The sequence below is a fragment of the Hyaena hyaena genome, unplaced genomic scaffold (genome assembly GCF_003009895.1).
Source record: "Hyaena hyaena isolate Hyena2069 unplaced genomic scaffold, ASM300989v1 scaffold_1, whole genome shotgun sequence".
NCBI classification, from domain to species: Eukaryota; Metazoa; Chordata; class Mammalia; order Carnivora; family Hyaenidae; genus Hyaena; species Hyaena hyaena.
Genome location: NW_024080633.1, coordinates 4,438,639 through 4,451,534, shown reverse-complemented (window position 1 = coordinate 4,451,534; position 12,896 = coordinate 4,438,639). Strand labels below are relative to the sequence as shown.

Genomic DNA, 12,896 nt, shown 5'->3' with positions numbered 1-12,896 from the left:
AGGATAGGCAGGTTTGAGGTTTTAAAAGCTTACTTTCATGATGATATTGAAACAATTTTGTAGGAAATTTGTATTCTCCAATAGGCATGAGTGGTAATGTGATGAACCAGAGAGAGGGAGACATATCCATTAGGATTTAAGCCCACGCTGGAGAGAATGTGATTACCATGTGGGCACAGCTCCCACTCTGGACAATAGGGTTGGGGATGAGGGCTACTTGGTTCCTTTACCATCTCATCACTCCCACTTGCCTGCCATTTTTCTTTTATCACATACTTCTCACATGCTGATGGCCTCTCGTGAGACATGCGGTCCTCCAGGGTAACAGCATCAAACCAATAGCAAGGAATTTTTATCAGAAGCTAACAGTTTATCGAATGACAAGCAGACAGGTGAGATAGCGGCTTTATGTTTCTCTTGAAGACCGTTTTGCAAATCAATGGGATTTGGAACAGGCATCGAACAAAGAGCTGGGGAAAGCAAAAATGCAGACACATTCATCCTGAGCCTTTTGTCTCTTAACTAAGAGGCAGGTGCTATTATTTGACGAAAGAGAGAGGGAAAGATGGACGGCAGACAGTTGTGAGCCACCAGTATAAAAAGGACCTCAGCGCCAGCTCCATCCAGATGCTCAGGGGATAGCTGAAGAATGAAGGCAGCGGGCTTGCTACTCCTGGGCCTTGCTCTGAGGTTTAGGGCTGTGATTGCTACGCCAGAAGACGGCAGCTCTTGCTCAAAGAGCCAAGTGGCTTTCAGAGACTCTTGCTATGAATTTGTGCCTCTCAGTGACACCTTCTATGGTGCCCAGAGCTGGTGCGAGGGGCAAGGGGGCCATTTGGTCTTTATTCGTGATGAGGACACCCAGAAGTTTCTGCAGAAGCATATCTCCCAGGACAGGGAATGGTGGATTGGACTTGTAGGAAATTTGGCTCGGAATGGAACCACAGAAGGTAGGTGCTCTGAAAGCTGTATTTCAAAGGAAGCTTGTGGCTGTGATTCTCACCATTGCTTCTTTTAAAAAAAGTTTTTTTTAATGCTTATTTTTATTTTTTGAGAGAGAGAGAGTGAGAGAGCAAGTGGGGGAGGGGCAGAGAGAGAGGGAGACACAGAATCCAAAGCAGGCTCCAGGCTCTGAGCTGTCAGCACAGAGCCCGACGTGGGGCTCAAACTCACAAACTGCGAGATCACGACCTGAGTTGAAGTTGGACGCTGAACCGACTGAGCCAACCAGGTGCCCCTCTCACCGTTGCCTCTTAATCCAGAACCTCATAGAACAATGTAATATATCCTAATTCTCATGGTAAGGACACCCTCCACTTTTGTGGATCAAAGGAAATAATTCATGTACAGAATCTCGCACAGAATTTGACACATAGCCAACACTCTGAAAATATTCGTTTGAGTGTGTCTAATAATACTAGCTATAGCTTCTTCACTTCTTGCTAGAATAGTGCCAGCACTATTCTTAGTACTTCTTGCCCATTATCACCCCAAATCCCTACAATAACCAGTGAGATGATATTGTTGCTTCTGTTGTATAGATGTGGGAACAGAGTCTCAGGAAATAATTACTAAGCTATTTTCAAAGCACTTCCACATGCCTTTCTCCATTTCTTATGAGAGTAAAGCACGTTAAGAGCTTGGCTCCGCCCCATTCACAGTAGATGGTCTCGTTTTAATGGTCCTCCTAGAAACTCTTACTTACCTTTTACTCTGTGAGGGCTCCTTCCTCCAACCCCAGCATGGTCCGCTGAGTCCTCTATGCACCGTAGAGCCTTGCCCACACCCCTGGGAGGGTACTTTTGGTATGACTTTCAATTTTTAGGTGTCTATCTTCCTTCCTAGACAGTGAGCTTCTTTGAGGTAAGGAACCACATTCTGGCCACTCTTCTTTCCCCAGTGCCCGCACCTAGCAGAGAATGGACAAATGAACATTTATATTCAATTCTCGCACCCACCCCATGAGGTACACATTGCTACTCTTATTTTATGGATGAGGAAAATGAACTCCAGGGGGAGAAAACTGTTTGCCCAAGAGAACGCTGCGAGAGGACTCTCTTGAGTCAGCGCCCTGCCACATGACATTGCCCTGAGGAAGCCACTGGGTTTTAGAAATGCGTAACTTGGTCTGGGCTAAGCACTTATTACCAGAGTGGACGGAAAGGCTTAATTAGGGAGCAGCTGGGAAACACTCATAGCCACAGGATTTTAATTCTGAAATGCATTTTCAGGCAATATCTATTGAATGGTTTCTTGATTTGTAGATGTAGCAATTGTGGATTTCTGTTTATTGAACATCCCTTCCTATCCACTGAAAGCAGTTGTGTCTATTTGAAATCACCAAGGGATACCACATGGCTCATTTTACAGAAAATGAGGTAGATCAGTGTAGACTGAGATGTAACAACCCCCAATATTTAATGCTATTTAAGAAGGAGCAGGATATCGTGTGGAGTATGATGGCATTTGTATAAATAGATTTCAGGCACTCATGGATGCTGACATATAGATAAAATCCACTCTAGAACAATTCACAAGACATAACAGTAATGGGAGTAACCCATAGGTTGGGAGCAGGGAGACATTTTTATTTTATACGCTTTTCCACTGTAAAATTTTTTTAACCATTCATATGGATTTATTTTTAAAAATGAATAAATACACTTTTGAGTCTTTAGAGTAATTTATAGTGTTTTCTAGGTTTCAAGTGTCCTTGAAATGCCTTTGTATTACACACACACACACACACACACACACACTCACAACCTGACTTCAAGAGTCACATCAGTGTGTTCAAGGGACTGAGGAGTCCCGGAAGTAAGGAAAACTCCCATTTTAAGTGAGTGTGCCCAAATATATTTGACAAGGGACCCTGCTTCTCTATGGAACGCCTTCGAACACCCCGAGGCACACTTCTGTGCTCTTTTTTTAGGCTATGGTAAGACAGAGCTGGAAGCATCATGTCCTTAATGAAACTACTTTGTTTGGGCTCCCTGACTCGGCACCCCAGTTTTTAGGTTGAATTCTTACGTCTGGGTATTGGAAGGTAACAGCTAGCAATGTCTCTTTGTTGGCATGGGAAAGAGAGGCCGTTAGCCTGTCGGCCTTAACTGAGCACCTCCCGCAGCACCAGCAGCTGAGCTGAGGTGACGCCTGTGCATAAAAAGGGTCAGAAGAATGTCTGCAAGTCCTGGTGCCTGTGTTCCCATCCCAGGGCCGGGGATCTGGCTGGACACCTCAAATGTGAGCTACAGCCACTGGCGCCGAGGGGCCTCTCCTGCCCCAAACACCTGTGGTTATATCGAGAGAGACGATTCCTTTGGATGGGCGGCCTCAGACAACTGCACTCAGCCGTCTGCCTTCATCTGCGAGTTTGGTGAGCTGGCCTCTGTTGTGGGGTCTCCCTCCTTCTGTCTCTCTGTGTCCCTCCATGTGTCTCTGTTTCTCTCTACCTCTTTCCGGGTGTCCCTGGGTCTCTGTCTTTGTGTCTTCCTGTGTCCCCGTCTCTATCTCTGTCTCCACGTCTCCCGAAATGCCTACCTGTCTCTGTGTGGCGCTCTGTGTCTATTTCACCTCCCCAGCTCACATTCCCCTCTCCCTGTCCACTTACCTACTAGTCTCACCTACGTCCCTCCTTTCCTCTCAGACACCTGCATCTAGGGGCAAATGCCCAGCCCTATTTACTCTCTTTTCCCAGTCTTCCTATGAAGGAGACGTGATTCCAGGAGGCTGTTCTCATTTGCCCTTGACTCCTGCTGCCATGGCCAGCCCGGGTCTGAGTCTCCAGCACTCACCCTCCCTGACTCCAGAACGTCCCCACACTCTGTTCTTGTGTTCTTTCTAGCTGCTGTCCATGGTTGACCCCCTTTTCGCCCTGGGGACTCCTCCCTGGGGACTCTGTCTAAGAGCCCTGGCAGGAGGGACCCATGGCCCCACCACTGGTCCTGCCTACCATGCAGAGGCCCTGGTGTAGGGGCCTGGTCTTGGAACTAAGCTGCCCCATGTTCCCCTGACTTTCAAGACAGGCTTAAGAGAAGCTTCCAGGCTTCCTGGGCTCAGCCCCCTCCCTGTCTCCAAGCCCCACAGTGAAGAACCCCAGCTCCCAGGGCCCATTCTGGATTTGGGCACTTATAGGACGCCCTGCTTCATCCCGCCCCCCACATCCCCGGTCTGGTTTTAAATAGGAGCCACATAGGGTTAACTCCTCCAGCTGGGCTGATTCTGGAAACTTGTAGCTTCAGGGACCTGTGGGTCATATAACTTCCCTCTCTTTTTATCACAGCTCCCCAGAGCTTGCCCCCTTCTGCACCCCAACTTGGAGCCTGTCTCCGAACCTTTCAGCCCCAGGGCCTTGGGGCCACTGCTACAAGGTCACACTGTGAACAGCTGACACAACCAAGCAGCACCTCCAGGAACAGAGCTGTGTGCATTTACTCACAATAGAAGCACCTCTGCTGTTCGAGGCGAGGCCTCTTTATAAGAGGATTAGTGGGGCTCAGAAAGGGTAAGCTCCTTGCCCAAGACCACACAGCTGGGAAGTGACCATGATAAGACCTGAACTCATGTTTGCCTGTGGCCAGAGAGAGCCTGGAAGATGCTGGCTGCTGCTGGCTTTGGAGATGGAAGAAGGGGTCACAATCCAACAAACGCGTCTCCTCTGGAAGCAGAAAAAGGCTCAGGACAGACAGAGGCACCAGATCCCTGACACGAGCCCAGTAAGACCCATTTTGGACTCGTGACCTTTGCAACTCGAGGACGATAGATTTGTACCATTTTCAGCCATGAGTTTGGTGGTAGTTAGTACAGACAGCAGCTGTAGGAAACTAACACAGATTTTCGGTCTCCTCCTCTACCCTGTGGTGTTCCCAGCAGGCAGACAAGCTGGAGTTTAGGTCCATAGTTTCCTTTCTGGCTGTGCTCACCTGAGCCAGGTCATTGTTTTCCAACAAACGTTCACTGAATTCACCGGTTCAAGAGCCGGGCTGGAGGCGGGGGTGGGGGTGGGGGTGGTCTCAGCACAGTGGCCCCCTGAGCCTGATGCTCCTAGAGGGGAAGATAATAGCTGAGCTTCTAGGATTGGTTGGAAGACGCACTAAAATCACTCATTCATTCAACAGATGCTTGTTTAGCATCTATGATGTGCCAGGCACTGTTTTCAGATAAGGTTCAAGTTGGTGTTTGTATAGCCCTTACTCTGCATGTATAAACTCATGGAATCCTCCTAAAGACCCTCTAGGGGTGTAGTACCGACACTCCCCTGTGCTAAGGGGCATAGAGAAGCTGAGTGATTTGCAGAGGGTCACACAGCCCACGGCTGGTGGCCTCTAATCCCAGGCAGCCTGGCTCCAGAGCCATTCTCACGCCCACCACCATCTATCCCCCTCTCCTGTGGAGCTGGCTTCTGTGTCCCTTCATCTCAGCCTCACCCCTGACACCCCTCCACTTCCCATCAGCCAGGCACTTGCCCAGGCGTGACCATGGTGCGTCCTAAGGTGTCACCTTCCCTTTGTCACAGGTGTTGGCCAGAGCCTGGCCTGTGACGGCCTCAATGCCACCATGCACTGTGGCTCAGGGGAGGTTATCCAGATCCAGGACGCCTTCTACGGGCGCCAGAGTCCCCATTATTGCGTCCAGGATGCTGCGCGCCCCTCCGAACTGGAGGAAGGATGTACCTGGGTCAGCGTCAAGGACGAAGTGGCAGGTAGGACCCAAGGACAGCTCTGGCTGTGGGGGCAGGGCACTTCCTGGGGCCCCGTACCCGGAAAAGGGTTCTGGAAGGCTTGAACAATCTTCACATCTGACCTTGGGCCTCCAGCATTAGGAAGATGGGTCAGCCTCTGCCCACAGCACCATGCAGGGAAGGGAGGGGGCCATGGCTTGCCTCCTCACTGGGTGCCACACCCACCTCGGCAGGCAGGGGGGCATTCTGCCCCCGAGTCCACTTGGTCACAAGCAATACTACTTGCTTTTTTTTTTTTTTTTTAATGTTTCTTTTATTTGTGAGTGTGTGTGTGTGTGAGAGAGAGAGAGAAAGAGAAAGAGAATGAATGGGAAAGGGGGACAGAGAGAGGTGAACAGAGGATGTGAAGCAGGCTCTGCACTGACAGCAGAGGGCCCGATGTGGAGCTCGAACTTATGAACCGTGATATCACGACCTAAGCTGGAGTTAGATCTTTAACCAACTGAGCCACCCAAGTGCCCTACTTTCTTTAAAAAAAAAAAAAAAAAGTTTATTTATTTATTTATTTATTTTTTTTTTTTGAGAAAGAGAGCGAGAGCACGCACATGAGCAGGGGAGGGGCAGAGAGAAGGGGGAGACAGAGAATCCCAAGCAGGCTCTTCACCGTCAAGGCAGAGCCCAACTAGAGACTTGAACTCATGAACCATGAGATCATGACCTGAGCGGAAATCAAGAATCAGATGTTTAACTGACTGAGGCCCCCAGGTACCCTGCTTTCTTTTTTTAATTTAATGTTTAAAAATTTCTAAATACTCCAAACATATAGACAATAAAAGCATTCTGGGGAGGTTGGGTGGCTCAGTTGGTTGAGCACCCTGCTCTTGGTTTCAGCTCTGGTCATGATCTCATGGCTCGTGGGTTCGAGCCCTGCATTAGACTCTGTGCTTGAGATTCTTTCTCTCTGCTCCTACCCCATTCACACACACGTGTGCGTGCGCTCTCTCTCTCTCAAAATAAATAAGTAAACTCGGAAAAATTTCAGTGAACTCCCATAGACCCACCTACCCCTTGCTGTTAAATCCTGACATTATTCCGTATTTGCTTAATGTCCCTTCATCACAGAAATGAGTATGACTTTGAATTTCGTACTATCCACTTTGATACACATACCAGTTTGTTTCATCTATTGCATAACTGTACCATAACTCTTCTTTCTCTGTTGAGAGTTGAACGGGCTGTGTGCTAATGCCTGGCTATTTTGAATAATGCTGAAACACACAGTCTTGGTGGCATCTCTTGTTCATGTGGGAGAGTTTCTCTATGGCCTTATTTTTCTGAATCAGGTGAAATCAGCCTGTGAGCTGCATTTGCCTGGTGACAAGGGTTCAGTTTCAGGAATTACAGGGGCTCCCTGCACCCTCCTGGGGGCCACAAAGGTCTTAGAAACCTGTATCATCCAGGACGTAGGGATGCCCCTCCTCTCTGCTGTGGTTATTAGTGTCGGGTCTGCAGGGTCCCAGGAAGGCAGGTGGTCTCTTGCTTCTTGGCCAAGTGAGGAGGCAGCAGTCTGTGCCCAAGCTGGGAGCTCTGGGGCCTCAGGCTGAGTCTCCCCACATACGCCTCTCAGCAATTCACTGAGGGCCTCTGCCTCCACCCAAAGGCTTGTGAAGATTCCTGGAGGAATGCCCTGTATTCCCAGAATCTGCCAAGCAGCCTCGTCCCCAGCTTGGGGAAAATGCTGCCTCTCCCTGGGAAAGCGACTTGCTCTTCTCCCTTCCGCATCAGCCCAGCATTGTCCCTGGTCCCCTGGGAGCAGGTGTAGGGGCAGGAGATGCTGACGTCAGCCACGTGGCTCCCACTCACTCTCCCTGTTGCTCTGGCATTGCTGAGGCTGTGGCCCCTCGGAGTGGGAAAGGCCTGGACTGGATGGGCTGGCGAATGTGCCGCTCTCATGACGGAACTGCCCCCCACTGAGGGGACCGAGTGGGTTATTCCGCAAAGGCCCAGGTGCAAGTTTCCAAACCTTGCAGCCACCTCCAGAAAGCACATTGGAGGGGAACCTTGCATCCTCTTGGGAGAGGTCAGAGGAGCAGATCTGGGCAGTATCTGGAAGGGTCTGTTTGTATCTAAGCAGCAGGCTCATTCATTCATTCATTCGGTCAGTTGGTCAGTGAACATTCATTGAGCCCAACATCATGTCATACTCTATCCTGGGCTCAATCCTGGGAAGAATCAAGCAGTTTGTTTTTCAAAGGGCTCACAGTCTAATGGGGAGACAGATATGAATGCAAACAATCACCTAGCACTGTGCTCAACGCCACAACAGAAGAGAGCAAAGGCTCTCTTTGTATTTACTCATGCAAAACTCATTTCGTACCTGCTAGGTGCTGGGTACTGTTCTGTGTACTGGAACTATGAGATCATGACCTAAGCTGCGGTCAGATGCCTAACCAACTGAGCCACCCAGTTGCCCCTAGAAATTCTAAGTAAATTCTTAAGCTGACCTCTACACCCACTGAATCAGAAGTGCTGGGGTTGGGGCCTGGAAATCTCTGTCTTCCAAAGCCTTCCAGAAGATTCTGGCATATTCTAAGATTTGAGAACCCCTGTGCTGGCCCCTGAGCAGCTTGAGGGAAAGAATCCTACTTCTTTCTCCCCCTAGGACCTAGTCCCCTGCCTGGTCTTCTGTGGACACCAGCAGAGATTTGTTGGGCAGAAGGTGGGTGAATGAATGAATGAATGAATGAGAGGTCATTCATCTCTGACTGAACCTGTCCCTTTCTGTCCTTCCTGCTATTCCTGCTTCTTCTGGGATTCGGGCACTTCCCAGGTCAGTGCCAGGGGCTGCAGGTGTGCCAGGTGGCCGCAGATGGGACCCACTTCAGGGACCTGTGCCCCACCCAGGGCAGCTACCTGTGGGTGCAGTACCAGTGCCAGGAAGGTGAGTTTCCAGCTTGCCTGGACATGGGAATTCCCTGATTTCCACACCAGGTGCAGCCCCACTTGGAGCAGAGGGAGCGGACACTCCTGGGTGCCGATCTGTGTACTAAAACTTCCTCAGTCCCCCCTGCAGCCTGGCCTCCTCACCTGACTTAGCTTCTTGGGGTAAAGAGTTTGAGGCTCCGGTTGCAGAAATGAACTGTCAAGCCAGAAATTAAATTTCCTGGAAAACCCGACAAACACATCAGATAAGACCAACATTGCTTGATGGAACAAAGTCTAAAGATCTCATTCCCACACCCCATACCCACCTTGACCACCGCCCTTCCTGTAAACTGCATTTTAGATTATGCATAGACTTTTAAAAACTCGAAAGTCACAAAAATAGCTTGTATAACCACAACTTATAAAAGTTTTATAAATCAAGAAAGAATTCCTCCCTTTAATTCTCCAGTCCTACTCATAAGGAAACCACTGTTAAGTGTTTAGTGTTAAGTCCTTTCCTGCTCTTTATTTTTTTAATGTTTGTTTGTTTATTTGTTTATGAGAGAGAGAGAATGAGTGGGTAAGGGGCAGAGAAAGAGGGAGAGAGAGAATCCCAAGCAGGCTCCGAGCTGTCAGTACAGAGCCAAACACAGGACTCTATCTCCTGAACCGTGAGATCATGACCTGAGCTGAGCTAAGAGTTGGACCTTTAAGTGACTGAGCCACCCAGGGGCCCTACTTCCTTGCTTTCTAAACTCTTTTCAGACATGGCTGTATATACGTAAATTAAAATCATGTTAAATATATTAGTTTACAGCTCAATTTTTTTTTTACTTAATAATATATTCTGGACATCTCTCCAAGTCACTATCTATTCTTTTAATGACTGCATAGTGTCCCATCATAAGATTATGTCAAAACTTATTGAAGCGGCCCCCTGTTGATGGACATTTAGGCTGTTTCTGATCTTCTGCTGTTAGGTATCACTTTGCACTCATTCTCGTGCATGTATCTTGACATGTGCTGGATTCTGCTCAGAGGAGAGGTCTCTGGGTCACAGGGTATGTGCACTTTAAATGCTCACAGAAATTGCCAAATTACACTCCTAAGTGGCCGCACTGATCTGCACGCCTACTAACAGCATATCAGAGCACTGCGTTCCCCTAAGGCAACATTCTGCCATCGTCCAGGGAATCGGTCACGACACACCTCCCACGGAGGACATGAGTGATGGTGCAGGGAGCTCTGAAGGGAAAGAGCGAGTCAGGGAATGCTGGGGGCCCCAGGGGCAATCCAGGACAGCAGGGTCTGTGAGGCGGGACACTGCACAGAGAAGACAAGTTCTACTGGTGCCGTCAGTGTCCTGGGCGCGCCAGGGAGGAGTGAGAGGGAGCAGGATGTCTTCATTCTGTTTTCTGGGAAGGAGAGGCCACGTGTTTTGGCAGTGCTTTCCATTTGGTGGTTTTGCTAATGGACAAAGGGTGCCCTTTGGAGATCTGCCCGTCGCAGTGTGGCCGTCACTGGACAAATGCATCACTTAGGCCAGAGGGTGTATTGAGTCTGGTGACCCCGGACCAAATTTTCTGCACTGGTTTCGATTTCAAATATCCTGCCCCTTGGGAACCGGTGTGCTCTGATCAGTGTTTCTGATTTGTAAAGGGAGAGACCCTAGCCAGCAGTCCCCGACCCCATGCCCCCTGCCACAGTGCCCAGAAAGCCCCTGCTGCTGCCTGAGTTTCCTCAGGCGGCTGTGAATCGGGACCACGAAGACTTTCCGACTAGCTCAGAAAAAGGCCTTTTCATGTGCATTCAGCTTCTTTTCTCTTTTTTCTTCTCCATTTGTGCTCAGAAACTGAAAGAATCTGTGGCACAAATTAATTAGCCTGGGGCTGTGTAAAGCCCCAGCAAGTTCTATGCCCCTCCCTGATCTCCATGCCAGTTTTGAAAGCTCAGGTTTTGTAAAATAATGTGCACTAAATGCCTCACAATGAATCCTTGGCCACCTTAGCCAAGGAGATCTTTCTAAAGGTGATTTGCATTTTTGTCTTTTTAAACATGATGATATACATTTAGACAATCAACAGAATCCTGGTTAAATAAATTAGAGGACACTGTGTAGCTATTAAAAAGAACAAGGCAGCTTTGAGTTCATACAGAACTATCTCCAAGATATACTAGGTGGAAGAAAAAAAAAAAGGGAAGGTGCCAAATAGTGAGCACAGTGTGCACCATCTGTAAGAACATAAAAGTATGTGTGTGCTTGGAATGTGTAGGTATCCCTGGAAGGTGATCCGGGATATTGGTAACAATGACTGACTCTGGGGACACAGGAGAATGACAGGGGAGGGAGGCTTTCTTCTCATGCCCTTTATACATTTCAAATTCTGTACCTTAGTCATGTGTTACCTATGAATGAAAGATAAAATTCAAAAGAACTTTAAAGGGGCACCTGGGTGGCTCAGTCATTTAAGCGTCCAACTTTGGCTCAGGTCATGATCTCATGGTTCGTGGGTTCAAGCCCCACGTCAGGCTCTGTGCTGACAGTTCAGAGCCTGGAGCCTGCTTCGGCTTTGTGTCTCCTTCTCTCTCTGCCCCTCCCATTCCTCTGTCTCTCTCTGTCTCTCTGACTCTTTCTCAAAAATAAATAAGCATTAAAAAAAAAGTAAAAATAAAATGAAATTTAAAACACTTTTTAAAAAGCCCCACCTAAAGATAAAAGACAGGTGGATAGAAGGGAGTATGTTTTAAACAGAGGCATGCAATTTTGCTTTGTGATGCCACACAGCATTTTCCTTTTTGATCTGTAGGCCTGCAGCTGATGGTGTCCAATGAGAGTTTCATCTTTGACAATGTCACCATCTCCTTGACATGGCTCCTCTCTCCCTACATCGGAAACCTTTCATGTATAATTAGTACAGGAGATGGCCACACTTTTGATCCCTTCTACCCTCCCAGGTAAGAGGAATCTCTGAGCCTTGAGTCAGGATGTATCAGTCAGCTTCTGCTGCATAACGAAACATCCCAAAGCTTAGTAGCTTAGGATATTTATTATTCCTCATGGCTCTTTGGGTCAGCTAGATGGCTTTGCTTATCTGGGCCAGCCCAGATGGGGGCGGGCGGCCTCAGAAGTCCTCACCTATATGTCTGGTGGTTAGCTGAATATTGGCTAAGGGCATGCAGTGCTTACCACCCAACAGGCTAGCCTAGCCTCACTGGCATGGTGGCAGAAGGTTTCTAGCGGCAAGTGAGAACAAGGCCTACTGTGCAAACTCTTCAAATCTCTACTTGTATCACGTTTTCTAATGTCTTATTGGCCAAAGTAAGTTCCATGGCCACGCCCAGGGTCTACAGGTGGAGAAAGAGACTCTACCTGTTGATGGAAGGCACGACAGGGCCACAGCACAAAGGAGCATACATACAGGAGTGGGGAGGAGTGGCAGTACGGAGGCCATGTGACCAGTCGTGAAGAGCTGGGTCCTTACGGCTTGGCTCTGTGTAGAATCTCTCCTGGGTCACTGTCCAAGGAGTTGGTAATGAGGTGAAATACATGCTCACCTGGACATGGGAATGTGTTCTGTTGGTAAGAATGATAAAGAAGAATAGTAGCACTATTAATAATGGTCCAGCCAATGAGTGAAATAAGTCAGGCAGAGAAGGACAAATACCGTATGTTTGCATGTATAGGAGGATTAGGAGGAACTGAACTGAGGAACGAGGGGGAGAAGGGGGGAAATGGTGGGGGAAAGGGAGAGAGGCAAACCATGAGAGACTCTTGAATGCTGACAAAAACTGAGGACTGATGGATGTGGGGGGGAGGGGGGATGGGCATGGAGGAGGGCACTTGTGGGGATGAGCACTGGGTGTTATGTGGAAACTAATTTGACAAACTATTTGTAAAAAAAAAAAAAAAAAAAGGTTATTAAAGGTCTAGGTCAAGGCTGGGTAAATCTGATCCTTAAGATTCCTTCAAATAAAAGCAGCACCAGGACTGGGTTAGAGAAGAAACTGAACACATTAGAAGAAAAAAAAAATAAGGTATTTCAATGGAATAAATGATTCTGTCCCCAAGGATCTTGAACCCTTGGATTTATTTTTTCTTTGCTGCAGAATATGGGTTCAGGATTTGTAAAATTTACTATTTGTAAAAAAAAAAAAAAAAAAAAGGTCCAGCCAAGCAGCTTTCACATATAATCCCACTTAATCCACACTACAAACCCTATCGGCTAGAGCTGTACTAGCCAGCAGAATAACCACTTGCTACATAAGCTACTGGGCACTAGAAATGTGGCAG

General features: G+C 48.1%; 1 protein-coding gene across 1 annotated transcript in view; it reads left to right on the top strand.

Moving 5' to 3' along the window:
- The first annotated feature begins 649 nt into the window (after positions 1–649).
- PKD1L2 (polycystin 1 like 2) overlaps positions 650–12,896 on the top strand; it is an 86,800-nt gene continuing 74,553 nt past the window's right edge. The window contains exons 1-5 of the mRNA XM_039225928.1: positions 650–950; positions 3,215–3,376; positions 5,516–5,701; positions 8,511–8,621; positions 11,413–11,560. Coding sequence (XP_039081859.1) covers positions 650–950; positions 3,215–3,376; positions 5,516–5,701; positions 8,511–8,621; positions 11,413–11,560 — 908 coding nt within the window. The remainder of the gene's footprint in view (positions 951–3,214; positions 3,377–5,515; positions 5,702–8,510; positions 8,622–11,412; positions 11,561–12,896) is intronic.